General features: G+C 59.5%; 1 protein-coding gene across 1 annotated transcript; it reads left to right on the forward strand.

Moving 5' to 3' along the window:
- Positions 1-6381: 6381 nt before the first annotated feature.
- Positions 6382-14994, forward strand: MRGPRF (MAS related GPR family member F). The gene is made up of 3 exons (XM_075545242.1): positions 6382-6578; positions 9673-9790; positions 13307-14994. Exons 2-3 carry the CDS (start codon positions 9743-9745, stop codon positions 14288-14290), a joined length of 1032 nt encoding a protein of 343 aa, XP_075401357.1. The 5' UTR covers positions 6382-6578; positions 9673-9742; the 3' UTR covers positions 14291-14994.
- The last annotated feature ends 9479 nt before the right edge of the window (positions 14995-24473 follow it).

A 24473-nucleotide genomic window follows, 5' to 3' on the forward strand; every position in this document is an offset into this window, starting at 1 on the left:
GTGGTTCCTTAGGATGGGGAGGCTCTTCTGCGTGAGTCTGGGTAGACCAGAGAAACAAATCCAGAGAGACACTCATATGTGTATAAGAAAGAGCTTTATATACAAGAGCAAGTGAATAGTGAGAAAACATCCCAACTCAGTCCAGATCAAGTCCATAAGTCCGATATTAGCCCATATGCCCGATACCAATCTAGAAAGTCCTCTTCAGACTCACAAACACATGCAATGACATCAAATGCAGGAAGATCACAGGCCAGTGGGTGGGAAGTCTTGTGGATCCAGTGGCGGTGGAAGCATCTCAGTGCTGGCAGGGGGCTCCATGTGGTTACTCCGGCTCCAGGGCTCTAGTGTAGCTCCATGTGTCTTGTTAATGGAGATGTCTTGCAGGGAGTGAGTGTGTCTCACCTCCGGTGAGCTATTTATCTCCTTTGCGCCTCCAAATGAGGTCATCAGGCTGGGGCCTGACTGGAAAGTCTCAAATTGACACCAGATCATGGGAACACTGCAGGCGGCACTCCGTGCATATTTGCTGCTCTCAAGCTCTGTCAGCCTAGTGGGTTCTCCATGAAGTGCTGAGTGTCCTTCCGGTGAATCCCTGCTCACGGAGCCCGCAGAGAGAAGGCAAAGGACCAGTAAGGGACAAAGGGAGCTGCATTGCCAGACAATCTGTCCTGGAAGATGTACAGCCAGAGTGCTCCTTAGAAGCAAGGGATGGCATGACTTTGTCTCCTGTACTTGGGCCATGCTGGTCAGGACAGACCGGTCCGTGGAGAAGGACATCGTGGCTGGTGATGGTGCAGAGGGGTCTGGGAGAAGAAGACGACCCCCGACAAGATGGACGAACAGGGTGGCTGCCACCACGAGGCCCAAACGGAACAACCACCATGAGGAAGGCACAAGACCCGGCGCTGTTTTGCTCGGTTGTCCATACGGGGCGCTATGAGTTGGAACTGATTCGAGGGCACCTAGCAATTGTCAGAGAAGGAGCCAGGGCGCCCTGAGGGAAGGGCTGGGCTGCCCATCACCAGGCCACATGGTTCATGCCCACGAGCCACTCCACAGGAGAAAGAGGCCGCTGTCTGATCCCATGAAGAAGCCCTACAGAGCAGTTCTAGTCTCCTGTAGGGTCGCTGGGAGGGAATCGGCTTGATGGCAGCGGAGCAGGGTCCTTTTTCTGTGTTCATTGCCAGAGAAGTCCCAAGCCCGGCAGTCAATGGCCTGTCCTGTGAGTCTTTCCTCAGGCACTCAGAAAGTGTCCTTGAGGGCGCCTCCTTGGGAGGTGGCACCGAGATAAGCTTCCCCTGGGCTCAGGTGCTTGACTCTGCTCTTTGCAGACGACTGAATCGAGATCCTCGGTCCCTTGAAGACTGTTGGCTGGAGGCTGCCCCCAGTTCTTGCCACGTGGGGACCCCTAGATCATAGCCGCTCGTGTTAACGCCAGCGAAGGGGAGAGGACCCAGGAACTTGGCTGCAGTGGTGCTGAGCTGAGCACTTCCCTTTGGTGTTCAATGTCCTCTTTCCAGGGCTGGGCCCTCACCCCCATGGCTTATCTCTCTGTAACCCCTGCTTCTGCGAACCTCGCTTGCATGCAAACCAGGCTCGGCGCCTCAACGTGCATCCAAAGCGTTGGCTCCCACTACAGTTGACTCGAGCCTGAGAGCGTTTATACGCAAACATCCAGAGTATTGGAAAGTGTTATTTTTGCAGAGAGCTATATGCATCTCTAGCTCTCTCGCTTATCTTTCTTCTAAATAAAGTACCTTTGGTTCCGGTTTTAAAAGGTGTTTTGTTAGAGGGAAAAAGAAATCGACCAACAAGGATATGTTTAGAGCAGATGCGAACCCGTTCTCCAACTCCCATCTAGACTCCTGTCCTCTGGGCCAGCACACTCCTACCTCAGAGTCCTGAAACGTCGATAAGGAAGAAGCGACGCCAGTCATCCAGTAGGACCCAGGCTGGGGAACCACGCGGAGGAGTGTTGAGTCTAAGAAGGAACCAGGGGAAAGTCGAGGGGCGTGACGGGTGCAGAGGGACTGGGACGAGTGACCGGACCGGGATGAGTGAGTTTGGTATGTGCGGAGGATCCAGGCTCAGTTGTCACGCCGAGGAGTTTGACGTTGTGAGGAGGACCGGGCTGGGCTGTCCTGCTGAGCAGTGTGACGGGTGGGGAGGAGGTGGGACACGTGACCACCCCGGGCAGCTTGGAGTGTGCAAAGAAAGGATCCAGGCTTGGCCAGCGTGCTGGGCAGTGTGATGTGTGGGGAGGATTCAGCTGGTGGCTGTGCAGAGAGAAAAGGCAGGGGCCAAGCGTCATCCCAGGGCACCGTGGAGAGTGGAGATGGAGAGCAGGAGGTGCCAGCTGCCGGTGCCAGGCCTGGGAGGGAGGGAGCCTCTCTGGCCGTCAGGGAAGCAGGGGATTGGAAACTGGGCCGTGTTTCAAACTCAAAAAGATTGGAGACCAGCCAAGGCCTGGCCCTGGAAACAGCATGACCTGAGCAAGGGGGCAGCTTCCGCCTGGGCGTGTGGGCTCTGCTGCCTTTCAGGTGCCCCCCCACCCTCACTTCCCTGGCCTCACCAGGGCCCCCACCCCAGCCCTCTCACTGGCCCTCAGCCTGCTCATCCCGAGGCCAGACCCTTCCCCACCTGTGGCCTTTATCCAGACACCTTCCCCAGGCTCAGTGAGCAGCCGGCTCCTTCCCCTCCTCCTTAGGGTCCGGCCCAGGCCAGGTCAGCAGGCTCGACTGCCTAGCGGCACAGAAGAGAAGCCCGGTGGCTTTTTAAAAGAAACTGCTCTTTAAAAATATATATTGAAGAAAAAGAAAAGAAAAGCGCTGTCGCCGTGGAGTCAGAGTCAGACTGCGGGCTTGATATGTGGGGAGTTCCATCACCAGGCCTTTCTTCTGAGTTGCCGTAGCAGGGTGGATTCGAACTGCCAACCTTTCCGTCAGAAGTTGGGCGCAGCACCCACAATCTCCTCAGGGAACTCAGCTCTACTCCAAAACCCCTGAGGTCACTGCAGGACCGCGGACGCCACAGCCCACATGGTGGACCAGGAGCCCGGGTGTTCCTGCTGGCCACGCATTGGGGTGCTGACTGCAAGGGTAGCTGTTCGAATCTTCCAGTCAGGCCCAGGTGGGAAGCGGAGGCTTTCTGGTCGCCCGGAGCAGTTCTCCCCCTCCTGGCAGGGCGTCCTGAGTCGGAGGTGGCCCGGGGTCAAGGAGTTTGAGTTTCCTTTTGCTATTCCCGTGCTTGACCGCCATCCCAATGACTGACAGCTGACACTCAGCAGTCTCGCTGGGGGAGAAAGATGTAGCTGCCTGCTGCTGCCAAAGATGACAGGCTTGGAAACACGACGAGGCTGTTTCACGTTGTCCTAGACGGAGCTGGCTGGAGCGCTCTGACCAGAGATTCCACCCGTGTGCTCATGTGACCTCGTGTGTGTGTGTGTGTGTGTGTGTGTGTGTGTGTGTGCAGCATCTTTGGGGCAGGTATAGAGTTACACCTCCCCATCATCCCGGGACAGGAGCCCGGGTGGTTGCAGTAGTTACACATTGGGCTGCTGACCACCAGGTTGGCAGTTTGAAGCCACTAGTGCCCCCTGCAGGAGAACGACAACGAGGAGTTCTACTCCAGTAAAGATTTGCACCCAGATGCTCACAGGGCAGTCCTACCCTGTCCTGGAAGGTCATTGCGGATTAGGAGTCACGCGATGGCAGTGACTTTGGTTTGGTTTGAAGTCGTCCCGGGTTCTCGTCTGCCTCTCACTTGAGGGGCTCGGGGGGAGGGGGGCTGGTGGGTCTCACTCATGGTAGGGGGGAGGGAGGGGGCCTGATGGGTCTCACTCATGGTAGGGGGGAGGGAGGGGACCTGGTGGGTCTCACTCATGGCAGGGAGAAGGGGAGGGGGCCTGGTGGGTCTCACTCATGGCAGGGGGGAGGGAGGGGGCCTGGTGGGTCTCACTCATGGCAGGGAGGAGGGGAGGGGGGCTGGTGGGTCTCACTCATGGTAGGGGGGAGGGGAGAAGGCCTGGTGGGTCTCACTCATGACAGGGAGGAGGGGAGGGGGCCTGGTGGGTCTCACTCATGGCAGGGAGGAGGGGAGGGGGGCTGGTGGGTCTCACTCATGGTAGTGGGGAGGGAGGGGGCCTGGTGCGTCTCACTCATGGCAGGGAGGAGGGGAGGGGGGTTGGTGGGTCTCACTCATGGTAGGGGGGAGGGAGGGGGCCTGGTGGGTCTCACTCATGGCAGGGAGGAGGGCTGGTACCTGGGAGCTCAAGACCAGGTGCCGACAGGTGCTCAGTGGGGTCATCACTCGGTGGGGCCTTGCCCTCTCCAGCCCCCAGGGAAGGAGGGTGGCCTGTGGACCACAGCAGGACCTGGCTGAGGAGCCCCTGCCGAGGGCCCCGGGTTGGTAGCCATGGAAGTGGCCAGAAGTCTGGGTGCCGGGTTGCTGGGATCCTGTGCGGCCCCGGTGTTGTTCTAGTCGTTAGGGTGCCACCGAGTCAGACCCCTGGCGACCGAATGCCGGCCCCTGCCCCATCCTCACAGTTGCCCCTGTGCCCGCGCCCATTCTCTCTGGCAGTGCTCTGCTTCCGCTCCTCCATCCTTTAGCATCTGACGGGGTCTCCAAGCCACACCTGAGGTTGTCAGGGGCTCCCCGTCCCAAAGTGGGGAGGAGCGCTCCGAGCCCTCCTCCATCATCTCTTCTCAGTCTTTGAAGCTCCGCCGAAACCTGTTCACTGTGGGCGACCCTGCTGACGCTTGAAATACCAGGGACACCGCTTCCGGCCTGCCAGCCACACATAGGCCGCCACAGTGTGACCAACTGACAGACCGTGGTGGTTGGGCCATGGGAGGGGCCAGTTAAAACCAAAATGCCCTCCTGATGGCTGATGGGTGGCACTTCAGAGTGTCAGGACAGACAGGAGGGTCTCAGCCCTGGACCTCACAGATGAACTCCAGAGCCTTACTGAGCAAGTGAGTCAGAATGAATGAATGAATGAATGCACCGCCCTTCACCCTGAGCCTGGGGCCGCGATTATGGGGGTGTCCAGAACTTTCCTACCTAGTACCACTTCCTCCCTACTGCCTCCACCAGCCACCATCTCCTTACCTGACAGCTGGGGAAACTGAGGCCCAGAGCACCCCAGAGTCTCTGTTCCCAGTGGGAGCCCCTCGAGGGCAGGGTCCCAGCCCATAGGCTCTCTTCCCAGGTGACCTGACAGCTCTCTCCTCTGCTTACTTTGCAAGAAGTTCATTTCCACACCAAATAAGGTGGCAGGAGGGGAGGGTGGTGCGGTGCCAGAGCTGGTGGCTCCCTTTTAGGTGTCCAAACACAATTACCCTGAGTGTTCACCCGGCCTCCCCCCTCCCCAAACCTTCATTCCCTGGGCTGCACATGTAAACATGCAGGCCAGCTGGGCCCCAGCTGGCCTGCTAGATGGGAGGGGTCACCACCAGTGCCTGCTGCCGCCTCACCCGCCTCTCTACGTGAGGTTCTGGACCTGGCTGGTCCAAAGCAAAGGTCCGGCGCTGCCAGCGGTCCAAGGCTCCTCCTTCATTGTGGCCGGAGACCCGGGAGAGGCCAGCACCTCCTGCTAGGGCAGGAGGCATGAGAGCCCCCCAGGCAGGTGCAGGGGACAGGCTTATTTCTGGGTGCTCTCCAAGGTGCCCCCATCTGGACTCCATCTGCTCCCAGTGGGGAGACACTCATGGGACTCCCTGGAACCTCTAGTCCAGGAAGGAGGGGCTTCCCTGGGGGCTCCCAGTTCCTCCTCCCGCCCCCCCTCCCCAGGGAGCTGACTCATTCCTACCCCCTGAGCGTGCACACCAGGCCCCAGGCCAGTCAGGGCCTCCTCACTCCCAGGGGGTCCTGGGCCCTGTGACTTTTCACTCTTGCTAGCTGATTGATATTAAAGTGGAGAGGGGATAAGTTCTGGGTCCCTGGCCTTCAGTGTGCCCTGCAGATTTTGGGGTGCTACTTGAGGAACGGTGTCTTCCCTCTGGCAAGCTCACTACTCGTAAGCACCCCCTTCCCTCCCTCAACCCCCAACTGTAACTTCACTGTTCCCAGCTTCTCTGTGCCAGCCCCTCTGTAAATGAAGCAAAGGGGGTGGTGTTGGTGCTTCCGGGGTTGGCACCCCAACATGTCTTCAAGACACGCTCACCAGCAGTGGGCAGTGAGCGCCCCTTCTCCAGGCAGCCCCTGGGTGTGATCCGACAGCTGGACTCAGACCACAGTGCTCAGGCCAACATGACGTCACCAGGCGCAGACCTGAGCTCTCTGTGGGGCGCTGGTCTGGGGGGGGGGGTTGCCGGGGTGGCGCTGGGGCCAGCATTCCTTCCCAAGCCTCATGGCGCTCCGCCCCCTCTGCCTGCCCTCTCTCTCCGCCCCTCCTGTTGGGCCTGGAATCGGGTTTGGGGCGGTGAGCTGTCTTCTCAGCAGGCGCGGGCTGCTCTGTCCGCACCAAGCTGTGGCTTTTCCAGGGTCGGTGTGCTGCCTGCATCCTGCCCCCCCAGGGTTGGAAGGTCTCTGGCTGGAGACCCCGGAAGCCCCTGCCAAAGGGAAGACAGGCTCAGGTAATCTCGGGGTTCAGCGATCAGGGAGGGCTTTGGGTACCCAGCTGCAGCAGGAAGGCAGGACAGCCCCCAGAAAATTGGAGCTCTGGGCAGGGAGTCCAGAGATCCCAGGGCAAGGCTGTCACTAGCTCCTGAGGCTGGGGTCTTGCAGAATCAAGTGGGGGCTTAGAGAGCCCCGCTTCTCTGGAGGGACAGTCCCTATCTCCCAAGCTGACCTCACCCCCAGCCCCAAGCCACCCCCACTCCCAGGGCCTTCTCTGCCACACTGGAGATGGGGCTCCCCTACCCTCCTCCAGCCTGGCCTACTATCCTGCGGCTGTCTTAGGCGGGCAGCAGGGAACACCCAGTGGGCAGAGGCCCAGGCCGGGGAATGTCCCCTTGGCTCTCACGCACTCAGTCAGTCCTGCGCGTACCGCCACCGGGGCTGGCAGCACTGGGCAGGCCAGCAAGACCAGCTCTAGCCGCCTCACGGGTAGGGGGGTAGCTGCAGCCCCCATCTCCTCCCAGGCCAACAATATGCGGTATGGTGGCGGAAGGAGGCTGTGGGGGACATTCTGGAAGATTCCACTCCCCTCAGATGACAAAGCCAGCTGTTGGGTGCAGCAGGGTGGGGGAGTGGTGGAGGACCAGCCTCCTCAGGGTCTTGCAGCGGGTGGACATGACTCCCCCAGAAGGCCCGTGCTCTCTGGCCCAAGGGACAGGAGGGACTAGGATAGGAACTGGAGCCACCAGGTCAGAGTCTGCAACAGAAGGCAGCCCCAGTGTGCCCCCCAGAGAAGGCTCTTGGGGGCCCCGACACAAGGCTGGGTCTCAACAGGGCTGGGGCAAGAGGAAGGTGGAAGACAGGTGGCCGAAGCCACGTGGCTTTGAAAGAAAGGGGCCAGAACTAAGCGGGCTGCGCTTTTTCCTGTCCTAGCCCCCTCCCACCCAAGGGCACACACACACACACTTCACACACGCGCACACACATACCGCACACGCCGATCTGGGCCACTTGGGTTCTGCATCTCCTAGGACACAGGCTGTGTGTACACGTGCTCCTCAGATAGCCCCCTGCAGGACCAGGACAGGGGGGTTTACAGAGAAGCAATCTCCTGGGACAGGAGGTGGACACCGCCTGCCTCTGCTGCAGGCCCAGTCCCAGCCTGCAGGATGGGAGCCTGCAGTTCCCCAACCCTTGGACACACACCTGTAGCTGGAAGGTGTGGCCAAGGTGCAAACCCTGGGGAAACCCCCCTGAGGCACGACCTCCTGGGGCTGCAGACGGGGTAGGGGTAGGGCATAGCGGGAAAGACCATGGAGGCAGAGAGGTTGGGGGTGGGGAGGTATGGGGTATTGGAGGTCACAGGCCAGAGGGAAAGCTTAGACACACCCTTGTCTGCAGGAAGCACAAAGCCGAGCTGTGGCCCCCGGCAGAGGAGCCCCTGGGTGGTACACCTGATTAGGTTCTGGTTAATCAACCCACCCAGAAGTGTGGCGGGAGAAAGGCCTGGCGACCTGCTTCAGGAAGGTCCAGGCTCTGAAGAGCCCACCTGAGCCATGCTGCTCTGAATAGGAAAGGCAGCCCCAGTTCAGACTCAGCTTGAAAGCTCTGAATGTCTGTTTATTTCGGCGGTGGGACAGTGGGGGTCTGGGGTGGAGACGAAGGAGCTCGTTTTCCACGCCCAAGGTCTGCCAGCCCGAGGCCACACTGAGCTCCACCTTTCTCTTTCACCTCCAGGCGGGCACCAGATGCCCAGATGGTACGGGCTCACCATGCCCTACACCAGGACCCTCTGCCTGGGGAGCAGCCAGGCTCGACCTTCTGCAGGAGGCAGAGGGTTAACGAGCAGACAGCCGCCCTTCCCAGCCAATGATGGGCCAAGCTGCTAGGGCAGCCCCACCTCCATGGGCGTGGGGGCCTCTCAGCTGTAGGAATTTGGGGGAGTTGAGCAGAGCTAGCTTCCCTGCCCCCAGCTTCAGAGACAGAGGAGTCAACAGCTGGGGGCCTTCTTTGTGTACAGCCTCGTTGTCCTCATCTGCTCCACCAGGGCTCAGGTGGGAGGACAGAATTCCTGTCAGGGGCGCAGGCAGGACCAGGCTTCTGGAGCAAAGCCCCCCCGCAGGCCTCCTACTCCTCAGACCTCCGCAGCACCCCAGGGCCTCCAGCCACCATTCAAATCCACTGGGTGGGGTTTGCCTGACTCAGGGCTACCGGCCCCGTCCCCCATGCTCAGTGACAGATCAGCCTCTGTGATCATTCATGAGTGGATTTTCAGAACTCAGTAAGTCAGTAGCCAGGACTTTCTTCCTAGTCCCTCAGTCTGGAAGCTCCGGGGAAACCTGGTCAGCATCTCTTAAGTTCCCACGGGCAGCCGGGAGGTAGTTGTGCCTTAGACACGTTGGCTGGGGCTCAAACCCGGGTCTCCCATGTGGGAGCTGAGAACTCACCCACTGAGCCACCTGTGGCCACCATCTGCCCCCAACCCATGCAGGTGACCTTGCCTCCCGAAGCCTGGTGTCCCCACCAACGAGAGGTTAGGAAAACCAGGACCAGATGGGAAGTGGGGGTGTGGTTGCTGGCACTCGCTGAAGGTGGAGTTGACTGTGGGTTGCGGTGCCTACTGACACCGCAGTGAAGAGTCAGTGTGTGCCTCTTACAACCTGAGCCCAGCTGCTAGGCCCCCTCCTCCAGGAAGCCTGCCCTGCCAGGGGTGGCCCTTCTGCCTGCTGTGGGGCGGGGAGCCGGGGGACCATACTTAGAGTGCAAAGAAGCACTTTGGGAAGGGGGCCAGGGGCACTGGAGGAGAGAACGGTGCTTCACTTGAATAGTCCCGAGTCACCTGATGACCAGTATGACCCCTGCCTGAGACCCAGGTGCCAGCAATGCCAGCAAGGGTACAGACAAGGCTGTCCGCAGGCGGCAGAGGGCTGTGGCTGCAGTGTAGCCTGCTCAGACCCTCACTGTGCACCTCCGCTGCAGGGAGGGCCTGTGCGGGACACCACCTCCAGCCCAGGCCACCACAGATGTAGGGTGGGGCCTGGAGGGGCTTCCAGGGAGGGCCCAAGGGTGACTTCTCTGGCCAGAAGTGACTGTGTCTCTGGCTTTGTCCAGGCAGGGGTGCCGGTGAAGAGCGAAACGGATCAGATCGGATCGGAGTGGAAGCTGGGGCCCCCGGCCAGCCATGGCGGCAAACTGTTCCTGGGAGGCCCCCTCCGGGGGCAGGAACAAGGCAAGTGCTGTCAGACCAGGGGTAGGGGGGTGCAGCATCTCTCTGCCCCCTGGACAGGTGGGGGCCCACCCAGACTAGCATCCCTCTGCCTCCTGGACAGGTGGTTCTCAGCCCAGGTCCTTTCCCACCCCCCACCCCTCCACCTCCAGGCCTGTCCTCTCATCTGAGCTGCCAGGTCTGTCCAGGACTGGACGCTCAAAGTGCCCTCTGGGCCCAACCTTGGAGGCCTCTTGAAAGGACTCTTTTTAATCCTTTCTCTGAGGAGCTGGGCAGTCAGCTCGGCTCTCTAGCCGAGCTCTATCAGGAGGCCCAGGGCGCTGGCTCCTCAGGGGCCCTGAGGTCCTATGCACCCTGTTCAGGGTGGTGCAGTGGGGGCTGTCCAAGGCCAGGGGCCCTGCGTCATGAGTTTACCTCCTGCTTCTGGCCCTGAACCTGGCTGGCAGTTGGAAAAGCCCCTGCGGCCTGACCCACGGCATCTGCCGCTCCTGTCCTGCCCCCTCTTCTCTAAGCCTGACCTGCACCCCCAGCATACACACACACACACACACACACACACACACACACACTGTAATTCTTTGCTGAGCCCTGGGCAAAGACTCTCTCCTTAAAGACACTCGAACTTACTAGTCCACCTCCCGCCCTTTTGGCATCTGAGGAAATGGAGGCCACACCAGGTGGGAACTTTCCCAGGGACGGGGCAGGGAGGGATGGGGCAGGACAGTCCTCCACCTTTGGGACTGTTCCCCAGGACTCAGAATCCCAGCCTGGGAGTCCCCCGGAGCTCTGGGGAATGGCAGTCAGGAAAGATGCAATGTGGGTCTGCTGTGGAGCGCGGTGGAGGGGCGACTCGCAAGGAGAGGCCAGCTCCAGAGGGCCTTTTACGGGGCCCAGCTGCATGTGGCCGGGAAGGCAGCCCCACGCCCAGTGACTCAGCCAGGCTCTCACTCCCGCTCTGGCTCCTCCGGGGAGAGATTGGAACCAGGGTAGGAAGACCTCGTGGGGGCTGCAGTCCACTTCCCACCCAGCGTCCTGCTCGCGGCGTACACGAGCTGCCACAGGACCTTTCCGGGTGTGGGGGCCTGGCCCCAACAAGGCACAGGAAGCTTGGCGTTGAATCTGAGGGTCGAAAGACAGGCAGGCATTTGGCTCCATCCGCGTATGTAGATGCAGCATCTCTTTGTGGGAACAGAACCCCGCATCTTTGTCCCTCAGAGCGGCTGGTGGTTTCGAACTGCTGATGTTGCAGTTCGGTGAGCGACCCGGCGGTAAATGTTAGCTTCCGACTCACAGTGGTCCCTTGGACAGCAGGCAAAAGTGCTGCCCAGTCCGGCAGCCTGTCCCCACAAGCAGTTACAGATGGAGCAACTGTGGTCCCGGGGGCGGGGGGCAGTGGGTTCCACTGACTGTCAGAAGTAGACTCCAGGCCTTTCTTCCTCTTGGCCTAGAAGCTCCGCTGAGACAGCTCAGAGTATCCACTGACAGATGGTGCTGGCTGCCCCGGAGGTGCATTGGTGGAGAACCAAGACTGGGTCTGAGCCAGTGAACGGGGATGGGGGCTGAGGGGTGAGGCTGGTGCAGGCTGGCTGGGAAGGAGAGCAGGGTTGGATTAGTGATGTCTGCCAGGGCATGGGCGGGGTGGAGGTGGGGGGAGTTGTCGGCCCCTGGCAGCCTCTTCCACTTGGAATGTGAGGTCCAAAGGACAGCCTGGGAACTGAATCCAGCTCACACATGTGTTGTGTTTGGCCCGCTTGGGTGTGTTGTTCTGTTTTGTTTTGCTTTTAATCGAAGGCGATGCCAACATTTTTTTTATAAGCAGGCTATTTCACATTGCAAACTAGAGTTCTGGCTTCTCTTGTGGGAAGACTGGTCAGTCCTTGCAGCCCACCCATACCCCCTGGGGCCCATCAACTGCAGCTGAGCACAGCCTCCCGCCCTGCCCAGGACAGGCGCCCCTCCCCTTAACCACAGTCCCCACCACTCCCCAACACCCCTCCCTCACACTTTAATCTGCCAGCCCCCACCCAGCAAGAGAGACAGCGTCCAATTCACCAGGAAGACCTGAAGCTGTGGGACCACCAAGGTCCCATCTCTACCCTCTGTGTTCCCGCAGTCTGGAAACTCAGAGGGTGAGCCTACCCCAGCTAGGGGCCTCCAGCCTCCCTCCCCAGCCGTGGCCAGGGTTTACCTTTCCAAAGCAATAGCTTGCAGCAGGTGGAAATGACCAGCCACTCGAAGGGAGAAAAGCAGGGATTTCCACTCCCGTACAGTCCCCTACAGAACCCCAGTGTCATCGTCACAAGCTGGCATGCTCACACCGTTGTGACACCTTTACACATGTCCCCAGGCGCTCCAGCAATGACCGTCACAGCGTGTGGCCGCGGGTCACGGCGTGTGTCTGAGCTGCCTCTTCCTCCTTCCTTCTGGACACAATGTTGCTCTTGCCCTGTCACCCACAACCCCCCGGCTCCCTCGGGCTTCTCAGACTGTAAATCTTTGCAGGGTCAGAAGGCCTCCTCTTTTTCCCCCGGAACGGCGGCAGGGTAGATTTGAACTGCTGACCTTGACATAACAGCTCAGGGCATAACTTACTCACTGCCATTGAGTCAGTGTCAACCCACAGAGACCCTATAGGGCAGGGCAGCCCCTGTGGGATTCCGAGACCATAACTATTTACAGGAGTAGAAAGCCCCACCTTTCTCCCAAAGTGCAGCGGCTGGTTTTGAAATGCTGACCTTGGGGACCACAGGCCAATACGTACCCACTAGGCCACTGGAGCCCTTAGTGGCTTATGTTAAGGGTCTCTCTTCCTAGGAACATAAGATGCTCGGGCCAGCGCTCTAGATTTGGTTTGCTATGTAGCACTGCATTACTCCAAAATAAAAGGAGGAAATTAAAAGTACAAAGACTCAACTCTTAAGCCATTACTCGCTGGGGCGACACACTAGTGTGTCATTTACATCACTGATTTCTGGTAACCAGTATTAAATCCCTGCTCTTCAATAAGGCCTTTTCATGCTCATGCATGACGATCACAGCTACTTCTGAATATTGATATGGCCTTTATCGCCATCACGCTCACAAGAGACATCCATTCAGCCTGAAACTGAGGCAGAGAGAGCAGCCTCGCGTGATCATGGGTCACAGTGCAGAGAAGACCCACTGTCAAGGTCAGCTTCCCACGAAGGATTCCGCAATGACCTAAGACTTTGAAAAAGCAAAAGTCCAACAACGTACAAGAGGCCGTGAAAGGACAGAGTGCAAAGTCATGTCCGTGGCCCAACATCTAGAGCCATCATTGCTATATCGGGGTATGTGTGTATTGAAAATCATCAATGGGGCTTTATCATCCAAAGTCAAAACCCACTTATTCCTCAGACCCTCAGAATTCACCTCCCCCACCAAATTCATCATTGCTCAGGACCCAGCGCCCCTCGGAGTCCACCCCGTACCCCTACCTACCCCAGACCCCCGTCTTCCCTCAGCATCACCAGGTTAATCTCCTCTGCACCTGCGCAGGTGTGCCCCGGCCCAGGTGAGGTCCCGGAGCTCCAGGGCCGCGGCTTCCTGACCATGGAGCAGCTGGCACTGCTGCCGCCGCCGGCAGTGATGAACTACATCTTCCTGCTGCTGGGCCTGTGTGGCCTCGTGGGGAACGGGCTGGTCCTCTGGTTCTTCGGCTTCTCCATCAAGAGCAGCCCCTTCTCCGTCTACTTTCTGCACCTGGCCGGCGCCGACGGGAGCTACCTCCTCAGCAAGGCCGTGCTGTCCGCGCTGAACACGGGGGGCTTCCTGGGAGCCTTCGCCGACTACGTCCGCGCCGTGTGCAGGCTCCTGGGCCTCTGCGCCTTCCTGGCCGGGGTCAGTCTGTTGCCGGCCGTTAGCCTCGAGCGCTGCCTCTCTGTGCTCTTCCCCACCTGGTACTGGCGCCGGCGGCCCCGGCGCCTGTCGGCCGTGGTGGCCACCCTGCTCTGGCTGCTGGCGCTCCTGGTCACCGGCGTCCACAACTACTTCTGCGTGTTCCTGAGCCGCCAGGCCTCGGAGGTGGCCTGCGGGCACATGGACGTCTTCCTGGGCATCCTGCTTTTCCTTGTCTGCTGCCCGCTCATGGTGCTGCCCTGCCTGGCGCTCATCTTGCACGTGGAGTGCCGGGCCCGGCGCCGCCAGCGCTCCGCCAAGCTCAACCACGTGGTGCTGGCCATGGTGGCCGTGTTCCTGGTGTCCTCCATCTACCTGGGCATCGACTGGTTTCTCTTCTGGGTCTTCCAGATTCCTGCACCTTTCCCCGAGTACGTCACCGACCTGTGCATCTGCATCAACAGCAGTGCCAAGCCTGTCGTCTACTTCCTGGCCGGCAGGGACAAGTCGCAGCGGCTGTGGGAGCCGCTCCGGGTGGTCTTCCAGCGGGCCCTGCGGGACGGGCCAGAGCTGGGCGAGGCTGGAGGCGGGACGCCCAACACTGTCACCATGGAGATGCAGGCGGCCCCTGGCTACCCCTCCTGAGAGGCCACACCTGCAGGGGCTGGGGGGAGTCTGGGAGGCTTGAGGGGATGGTGCCTGAGACCTCCCCACTGGACAGGACCAGGGCCTCTGTCTCAGCACCCACTTGGGAAGGAGGCTCCAAGGGGGGTGAGGGGCTGAATGGTCAAGGAAGGAGACCCTGTGCCCCACCCTCACCCCCCACCAACACACATACACACACGTTCTCCTCTGCCAGTGAACCTCCTCCTAGTCCTGGGCTGGGTGGTGGGAAGAGGCTGGCTTCCCCACCTTCAGACTGACCACTGCCCATCCAGGACCAGCACAGCCAGCGTGGCCAACCCTGTCAGGCCAGGGGCTCTTTCCACCCCCCACCCCACCCCCCAGCAGTTAGGGTCCTGAGTCGCCTGGTGAATTAGAGGGGTCCAATGAGCTATGTCTTCCTGAAGCCCCCCTGCTGCCAGGAACTCATTAGTCGGGGACTGCCGGACCCCTGGGGGATGATGTCCCCCTCTGAGTGACTCTGAGCTGGCCCAGGATGGACACATGGCCCCCAGGCCATCCAAGTAACTTCTGGGCTTCAGGTCCCACTGGAAAGTGGACACTGGCTCTGGACGGCCACCCCAGAATGGGTACCTGGGGGTCTCTTCCAAGGGAAGCAGCAGTGCAGCCCAAGGGGGATTCCTGAGAGACAATCCGATATGTATGAATAAACATGTTATATCTCACAGAGGGCAGGGCCCTGTCCTGTCTGTGGTCTCTCCATGTCCCACGGTGGGGGTGTCCCATGGGAGTATGTCCCAGGCCACTTGGAGTCTCAGGCCAGCCTGTGCATGCAGCCCTGGCACCTCTGCCTGCACTGGTCCTCAGGGGAGGTCCGTCCAGTCCCATGACATGGCCCCCTCTCCTGGTGGATCAGTCCACGGTCCTGGCATGCCCCCCTTCTGGTGGGTCCACCCATCCCTCAGTCAGCAGGGAGGGTGGTTGGCTAATTTAGCCCCTGGAGGTTTACAAAGATGTTCTTTTCACCCGGTCCAGGTGTTCCCTTACCCAGAAGCTGCCATCCCACCCACTCCTTACTGGACCCCAGACTTGCTGCACAGGTCTTGCTGTGAGGACCACCCAGCAGGTCCATGCTAGAGGCCCAGTAGCTCTGAGACTGGGGCCCTGGCTGGGGTTGGCCTCCCTGTGCCTGGCCCTGGGTTGCTCCCCTGGGTGATGGTCCCTGCCAGGCCAGGCCTGAGGGCTCCTGCGGACCCTTCTCCACCAACCCAGAGAAGCCTATCCTGGGTGCCTAGTGTCCATGACGGGGGGCGGGGGGACAGGCCCAGTGGGGTAACCTCTTGACCACGGGCCCAGGAGAGGGAGTTGGGCAGAGGTGCTGGCATCAGGATGGGTGGCCGATGGCACCCAGCCCTCTCAGTAGGGAGCCTGGGGGGCAGGGTTCACTAGTCTTGCTGGGAGTGGGAGTGGGGAGGGCCGGGGGCCACCCGTGAGCATCTGCTGTTCTGTCCCTCTCCCATGGGGGCATTCTCCTACAATCAGGAGCTTGCCTGCCTTACCCATGGTACACCAGTCCTGTGGAGCTGACCCTCATACCACACGACCTTGTGCTCTGTCCACTCCTGACCACTGCCCAGGCACCCTTCTAACTGGACCTGCTAGGCCACCTCTTTGGAAGGCAGAGCCTGGGTGTGCAGCACCTGTGGTTCCGGGGCTCAGTGCACCCCTCCTATTTCATGGTGAGCGCTCCCATCTGCCCAGCCCCGGCCAGTGGGCCCCCCAGGAGCAAATGCCATCACACCAGCACCTTCTGGGGGCGCTAGGAGCAGCCAGGTGGGTCAGCTGGCAGTGTGGGGTGGAGGTGGGTGTGCTCCCATGCAGGACAAATGGGCATTAACGAAGGGTCACACTGGGGCATGGCCCTGGGAGTTGGTGTGAGTGGCACACCTGAGTGGGCCCCACCCCACCTCAGTTTCATGGGGCAGGTAGCTTCCTCCGGGGGGTGTGGCTTCTGAGAGGGAGGTGCTTGGCTGGAAGTGAGAGTTATCGAGCCCCCCAGGAACCCCACCCCAACACACACACACACGCGCGCGCACGTACACCCACCACACCTCCATGCCATCCTCCGACCAGAAAGCCGTCTGCTCCCGTTGAATTGGGATCGCTCAATCTGGGGCCCTTCTTGGGTGGGCCCTGTGATGGCAGCCTGGCTCGGGAGGGCTGGGGCCACGGTCGGGTGCCTACCACCAAATTGGGGCATCGAGGGATGCCCACCCTATGCCTGTCAGGGCAGACTTCCCCACCTCACCCCCAGAGTCTCGGGGGTCAGAAAAGAATTTCAGTCCGTTTCAAGGTTGCTCTTCCCATAGCCCCTCAAGCCCGTGTTCAGGCCTCACGGGGAAGGGCTTGTTTCTCCTCTTCCTCCTCCTCCTCCACCACCTCCTTCTCTTAATATTGTATTCACTTTTATTATTTTTATTATTCTCAAGTTTATTTTTTATATGTGAGTCCCCCCGCCCTCCGCCCCCGTGATTTGTGATCTGCAACCCGTACAAAGACAGGCCTGCTGGAAGTGGTGATACAGCCCATGTCACGTCGAACCAGTGACAGGGGAGCCCATTTGTGGGTCTCCCGCCTTCCCCCACCCCACAGGGCGTACATGGCTCCTGTGTTGGAGCGGATCACCCAGACTTTCCTTGTGGTACCTCTGGGGGCCCTTGAACCTCCAGCCTTTCAGGTTAGTAGCTGAGCCCTGCTTGCTCCCGGTGGCCATCCACCCTGGACAGCTGCACCTCCAGTAGCAGCCAGAGCCCCGGCTCCTCCTGCCTGTGTGGCCAGTGATTATGGTGCAGCAGGGACCAGGCTGCAGGAGAAGGTCCACTCTGGACAGCAGTGTCTCTTAAAGCCCCCCTCCCCTGGGGGTGAGGTAAAGGCCAAGAAGCTGAGCCCCCTGACTCCCCCCACCCCACCCCCCACACACTACCCCCACTCCCCGCTGCCAATTTCAATCCGGACACCAGAATCCTATTCCGGTCAATCATGGGTGTGGCTATTCCTATCAAAGGCCGCTGGGTAGCCAGCCAGTCTGGACCCTTGTGTCCCGGCATCCGGCTGTTTACTTCCAAGCTGGGCACCCCGGGAGGGGCGAGAGGGGAGGGCAGGGCGAGGCCCTGGGGCAGGGCAAGGCGAGGCTCTGAGCAATCTCATACTTCCTGTCACCCATGTTCCTCCCAAAAACAGGCCGAGGGAAGCGCACTCTTCTAGATCGGACGCCCAGGGGACACCACAAGGGCTAAAGGCTTGACCACTCACGGGAAGGTGGGCGGTTCAAACCCACCCGGAGGCACCTCAGCCAAAAAGGCCTGGGACTGAGCTGGCCCAAGTCAGGAGTCGGGGGCCAGCGTGGAAGAGCCAGAGGTCACTGCGTCTTCCCAGCCACTTTTAGGGGCTCCGGCAGGAGGGACAGGTGGTCAATGAAGGAAGGGGCTCTGCATATGAGCAGTCAGCTCCAGGCCCTTGGGCCAGGACCCCAGCTGCCCTTCATTGATGACCTGGTGTGTGCCAGGGCCCCCTCGGGGTGTACACAAAGCACATGTGGTTGAGTCCACCAGGAGGTGTCACGGAAGAAAGCCCTGGTAATCCCAAACCATCTGCCTCAGGTAGCCCTGAGAGCACAGTTCTGCTCAGAGTTTCCCGGGGGTGCGGGGAGGAGACGGTGCTGCGGGCCCTGATAAAAGGTGCACACGCACACTCACACCTCCTCAGGGCGGTGCTGCCTGGAGCAGGCGGCCAGCACCAGTGCTGAGCACAGAGAGCTCAGGTCCCCGGCCAGTCGAACCGCACAGTGGCCTCTTGTTCCCTGGACACTCAGGCCTCTGACGTCTGCCTGGGGGCCCGGGTGAGGCAGGCGTGGACAGGGTCTGTCCGTCACACCCCGAGGACAAGCCAGGCCACAACTGGACTCCTGAACTTCCAGAGTCCATCTCTGGACAGCTCAGCCTCTGGCCGTGGGCATCCGAAACAAACAGGAGGCACAAAGGGGGCCTCGGCTCACAGCCGCAGAGCAGGGGTCTCATCCTGGCCTCACCTTCTGGCCTCACAGCAGGGGACAGAGGCCACTCCGGAGCCCAGCAGGCTCCCCCACACCCCCGGTTCACTGTGATCTTGCTATAACTTGGTGTACTGTATGCCGGAAGGATCACACCAAGACGTTGCCTCACCCACACAGCTGGATCAGAACCCTGGGCATGAGATCAGCCAAGATGGTGTCTCCTTCTCAGGGAACGCAGGCTCCCCTGAAGGGCGGGCAGGGGGACGGGGTGTGTTGACACCCTGGGTAAGGCCAGGTTGTCTAGAGAAACAAGACCAGTGACCTTCACGTGTGAAAGAAACAGTCTTATCTCAGGGAGTAAATTCACATCAGGAAGTCATCATAACCAGGCCGACTCAAGTCCCCGCGTCCGAGGCTCATCAGAGCCTTCCGCAGATCCAGAGGGTCCAGGCTGATGATCAGGACGCAGGAAGGTGAAGCAGGAAGTGGGGAGCTCCCAGGCTGGCAGGTGCAGTCACATGGATCCAAGGTTGGGGACCTGTCAGGATGCTGACAGCTCTCGGGGTTGGGTAGCCCACAAGGGGCCACCTCTGGAGGTAGGCAGGGTCCCAGGAAGCAGGAAGGCAACAAAACAGAGAGAGGGGGGAGGGGAACTTCCCAGTGCCGTGCTTATTGAAAGGTCACCCCCCCAAGGACGCATCACCAGGCCACCACTTGAGTGACAGGTTGGACTCCAGCCCTACCCAAGTGCAAGTTGATATAAAGTCTAACTGCCACACCCACCCTCCCTCCCGATCCATGGGGGAGAAGCCAGGCCGCGGATTGCGTCCATTAGGCTTCTCCAGAGAAGCAAAACCAGTAACGTTTCTCTACGTACAGAGAGAAAGACATTTCCATCGGGCTCACACGGCTGTAGAAGCAGCTAAGTCCAGCCCAGTTTCAGATCGGTGGGTCCGAGGTTAAGCTGGCAGCTTCTCCTGACGCGTGTACCTTCAAGAGCTGATGGAGCCAGGGTGGGCATGAATAGCATCAGCTGAGGAGGCAGATGATGAAGTCACAGTCAGCAGGTCAGGTGTCGGGTCACGGCAGGCTCCTGAATTGGCAGGCAATGGGCCACATGGCAGGCTGTTGGCTCAGCACGAAGAATGGGAAGTCAGAAAATGAGTCCAAAGCCAGACCCAGACCCGGAAAAAGCAAGCAAGCTTCCCACAACATTCACTTAGATAGGAAATGGGACACACACACACACACACACAAACACACACACAATGAAATCTCCTTTCAAGTGCATCAGGGCTGTGGCCCGAGGGAGGGAGTTGTACCCACCCTGAATGTCTAACCACAGATTGGCTGCTCACAGTAGGTCTAATCAGTGAGGAGGGTGGTACATGACATTAGGTGACATCAGCAGCCTCCCCAGCCAAACCACCGAGAATCCTGGGTTGACATAAATCTTAGCTCTCACTACAGCACTGTAGTCCTTACACATTCTCATGGGTCAGGAAGCTGTATCTGGTCAGCGGATGAAGCCCTCCCCCACCCCACCCCACCCTGGCTGCCCCCGGCAAGAGACCTCCTGTATGACTCTGACATTCTGTAAAAGGCAAAGCCGTGTAGACAGCGAGCAGATCTGTGTGGTCAGCGCAATGTTGGGGCACTGAGTCTATTCTAGAGGACACTGCCGTGCTGGACAAAGGACAGGCATTTGTCCAAAGTCACAAGGAGCAAACCCTCAAGTAGGAGATGAGCCAAGAAACCAGACCGTTGACTCCTTAGGCATTGATCTTGGGTTTTGAGTTCCTAACGATGTATCCTTGTCCCTCCATCTACTGTAGCAAATGTATCACAAATGTATCACAAGAATGCAGCAAGGATAGAGCAGGAGGCTCTGTGCCCCGGGGCGAGGGTGAAGGAAATGCTTGGGCTTTCTTGCTCCACTCTTTGTGTAAACCTCAAACGACTCAAGAAAGGACCAGAGGAGCAGGGAGCCACACAAGCATCTTGACGCAGCTTCTCAAATGAGAAGAAAGCGCGCTGGCGCCAGGAGTGTTGGAAAACTTGAAACACACCAGCGCACGGTTCACAAAGCTCAAACTCGTGGAAAGTCCTCCCTGGGTGAGTCACAGTGCCAGAGCACTGTTTCCTGGCAAAGAAACGGAGCTCTCCCAGCCTCCCTGCCCAGCCCACCACGCACTGGAGGGCGGCCATCAGCATCCTGACTCTCCACTCATCCTGGTATTCCCGCCTTCCTCCTCCTCTGTGACTCTGGGCTGCAAGTAACAGAAACACAATGGAGACCGCCTCTCCCCGCCTCCTCCCCACACACACTCATCCATGCACACCGGGGAATGGAGTGGCCCATGTTACTGAAAGGCTCACGTGTGGATGGCCTGCAAGAATGGCTGGACCCAGGTGCCTGGTTCCGGGCACCCTGTCAATTGGTGTGGGATCCATCAGGAAGGGTGAGTCACTGCTGTTGCAGGCAGAGGAGACACAAGGACCGAGCGCCCTGACCCTCAGGATGTTTGTGTCCCCTGGGGCACTCTGCCCCTCTCTGGATGTCATGGTCTGGTGTTTCTCCCTTGGCTCCATTCTCCGGCTGGACTCCAGGAGATAGATGTCCATTGCAGTCCAAGCTCAGATAATCCAGGAGAGCTGTGGCCATCACAGTAAACCTGGGGGGTAATGGGGTGGGTGATGGACAGATCATATCCCCTGAGGTGGTTAGTACATCATGATGAAATCCCCCTGCAGACCCAAGTCACCTGTGCCATTCCTTTCAATGTCTGGCTTTTATACCTAGCACATCACAACTCTGACCCCGCCTTCCCCTGCAGGGAAACGCAGCAGGAACTAGCACTGTGACAGTCGGACCCTCCTAGAGCCTCCAGGGGCTCTGATGGTGTCTTGAATTACACAGTCAGCTGTTAGCTTCGAGGCTAGTGGTTCAAATGCACTAGCTACTCCAGGGGAAGACAAGGAAGCAGCTTGTTCCCACAAAAATGTACCTCCTGAAATCCACAGGGGCACATCTGCTAAGTCCCACCAGGCCAATATGCATCAGAATTAACTCAATGGCTTGTTTTGTTTCCTTATTTGTCTCCTGGAGCCTCACAAAAGGACCAGTTACCCAGCAGCACTTGTTTGGGTCCAGCAGGTGTGGGCTTCCAGGTGATGATGCAGGGGAGATACCAGGCTCCATCTGCTGTAGAAGGGACTTGGCAACACCTGGGGTCATCAGTAATGGGCAGGAAAGTGACCACAGCACTGTGGGAAATAGATCAGCAAGAAGATGGGGGCCTCCCTCCTCCCCCCTTCTTTGTGTGGCTTGTGGGTCCTCCCTGCTCGTCCTCCTGGGGACCTGAGCAGCCTGGGAAGGATGACGGCACCTGAGGGAGGAGTCTCTGGCCAACGATGAACACCTTCGACTTCTCTCTGGCAGGTGACCCAGAGAGGTGCCTCGGAAGAAAGGCCTGGAGATCGGCTGCTAAGAAACCGGCCCTTGGGACCCTTGTATCTGCTCTGACACGTGAGGGTCATGTGAGACAGGAGGACTTGGAGAGGCCAGGGAAGCGGGTCAGCCAACCTGCTAACATGCTACAGAGCTGGGCCTGAAACAAGGCCTAGGACTCCCCGTCCAGTGCTCCGTGCTCCCCTCCCCAGTGGTCAGGGTCAGCTTGGGCAGGCCCATCAGGAGAGCACTCAGCCGTGCGGTCAGGTAAGGGTGTTCATAATGGCCTTTCCCAGACCAGAAAACCCCTTCCTCTCCCCAGCCCCACCCTTCTTGCCTGGCCCGAAGCTGCTAATGCTCTGAAATCTGGGCTGCCCCAGGGGGGCTGCACCAAGCAAGGTACCACTGGATCAGCCTCTGCCTTCATTTGCCTTCCGTGTGCTCAGTCCATTAGCCCTCAGCCAGCCGCCCAGGGTTTTCACACCCACGTGAGGCAGGGCAGCTCCAGCATTTATACACCCTCCCTGCGATGAGAGGGCCAACACCCTTGCACCTCCCAGAGGGAGCCCACCAGGATTCTCTGGGGTCTCAGACACTGGCATCAGGGCAGTGAGGAAGCCCAGGGCAGCCCTGACCAGGGAGACACACAGGGCTCAGGCTGAGCTGGGCCGGACTGAGATTGAAGGTTCACAGCAATTGGGCATCCAGGGGCAGGTGAGTTCTCTCTCTCTCTCTCTCTCTCTCTCTCTCTCTCTCTCTCTCTCTCTCTCTCTCTCTCTCTCTCTCTCTCTCTCTGGTGGGGCAGGGAAGCAGGGTGGGCGCAGCAGGTTCCTTGCAGACCTGCTAGCCGGTGGGCATCCGTGCTCTGCCAGGTGCAACCTAGGCCCCTGGGCAGTATCCCCACCACTCTGAGTTCCACATAAAATCCAAAATCCAAACTGACAGCCATGGAGCCAATGCTGGCTCATAGCAATGAATCCCTGTGGGTGTCTGAGACTGTTAACTGTTGACGGGAGTAGAAAGCCCCGTCTTTCTCCATTGGAGCGCCTGGTGGTTTTGAACTGCCGACCCTGCGGATCACAGCCCGGCCTGTCACCACTAGGCCATGAGGGCTCCTTTCCTAAATAAAGCAGGGCTGGTAGAACCTACCTGCCAGTGTGAAGGAGCCAATGTGTCCGTGGCACCTCCTCACCCAGGACCTGTCACACAGGAGTCGTGCCTTGGTGGCAGTGGGTTGAGACAAGGTGAGGCCAGCATGGCCCAGGGGAACAGAATGTGGGGAGGTCTCACCCCCAGGAGGGGCGAGATGGCTTCACCCTGACTATGGATGGGGGTGGAGGTGGGGGTGGGTGGGGTCATAATCAATGCCCCTCCTGGCTCTCTGTCCTCAGTGGCTCACCTCAGGAGCAGTGCCCATAGAGCAGGAGTGATGGTCACATCCCTGCCTCCCTACGGGTCCCCAAGGCCATCTTGCTCATTGATTACTTGGGGTGGGGGTGGGGGTGGGGGTAGGGATGTGCAGACAGCAAACCTCAAGCCAGCTCTGACAGTTGTCTGTGGGCACGGGTGGTCTCCGACACCCTGGACTCCTCATGGAGACCAGACACCCTGCTGTGAGGGCAGCATCAGTTCTCAGGAGCCACTGGCCAGTGCCAACAGTGAGATCCTTTCTACTGTCGCCGAGACAGCGCAGCATCCTCCACCCCCATCCTCCACCCCATCTTCCATCCCCATCCTCCACCTCCATCCTCCATCCCCATCCTCCACTCCCATCCTCCATCCTCCACCCCCAATCCCATCCGCCATCCTTCACCCCTTCCTCCATCCCCATCCTCCATCCTCCACCCCATCCCCCACTCCCATCCTCCATCCTCCACCCCATCCTCCATCCTCCACCCCATCCTCCATCCTCCACCCTTGCTTGTGGCTCCACCTTCTTCCCCCACAGCCCACCTTCCCCCTCTGTGACTCCCCAGATTCTCCCTGAGCCCCATCCTGCTGAGCACTGGGGCCTTCCCAAGGACACCCCTCCTGCCACTGCTCCCTCTCCCCTGGACCTCGCCCACGGAACCCAAGCATCTGCTAATGACGCTCTTAGCAACAAACTCATTACCTCTGTCCGCACTACTCAACAGGTCCCTGGCTCCTTCAGTTCCACAGCTGACCCTCAGAACATCCTGGGGTCTCTGTTGAGGGTCCCACCTCCTAGGGGCCTCAGAGACCACCCACCCTGTGTTCTGCCCTGCTGTCTAGAGGCGTCATTTCTAGAAGCTTCTATCTCACAGTTGCCCCAGTCTCTCTCCCAGCCATCACCATCTGGAACACCCTGTTCACACCGTGTCTTCTCAATCAAGGGCTCTGTCCCCGGGAGAGCATGATCCTTGGGTGGGAGGGAGGGAGGGAGGGAGGGAGGCAGGAGCAGTGTTTCTTTCTACGTAGTCTGGGTATCCAGTGCCACCACAGCTGTCACAAAGATACTGCCAAGTGTCATGTTTGTGGTTGTTGTTGTTGGGCCATAGAGTCCCTTCTGGCCGCAGCACGGCAGCGGCACACACCGACCAACCTGCCCCAGTCTCACAACTGGCGCTGTGCTGGAGTCTCTAATGGCAGTCCCTGTACCCGTCCCCCGTGGAGGCTCTCCTCCTGGACACCGGCCCTCTACTGCCCCATGGTGATGTCCTTCTCCAGGGAAGGGTCCCCCG

The sequence above is a fragment of the Tenrec ecaudatus genome, chromosome 4 (genome assembly GCF_050624435.1).
Source record: "Tenrec ecaudatus isolate mTenEca1 chromosome 4, mTenEca1.hap1, whole genome shotgun sequence".
In the NCBI taxonomy this organism is placed as follows: domain Eukaryota; kingdom Metazoa; phylum Chordata; class Mammalia; order Afrosoricida; family Tenrecidae; genus Tenrec; species Tenrec ecaudatus.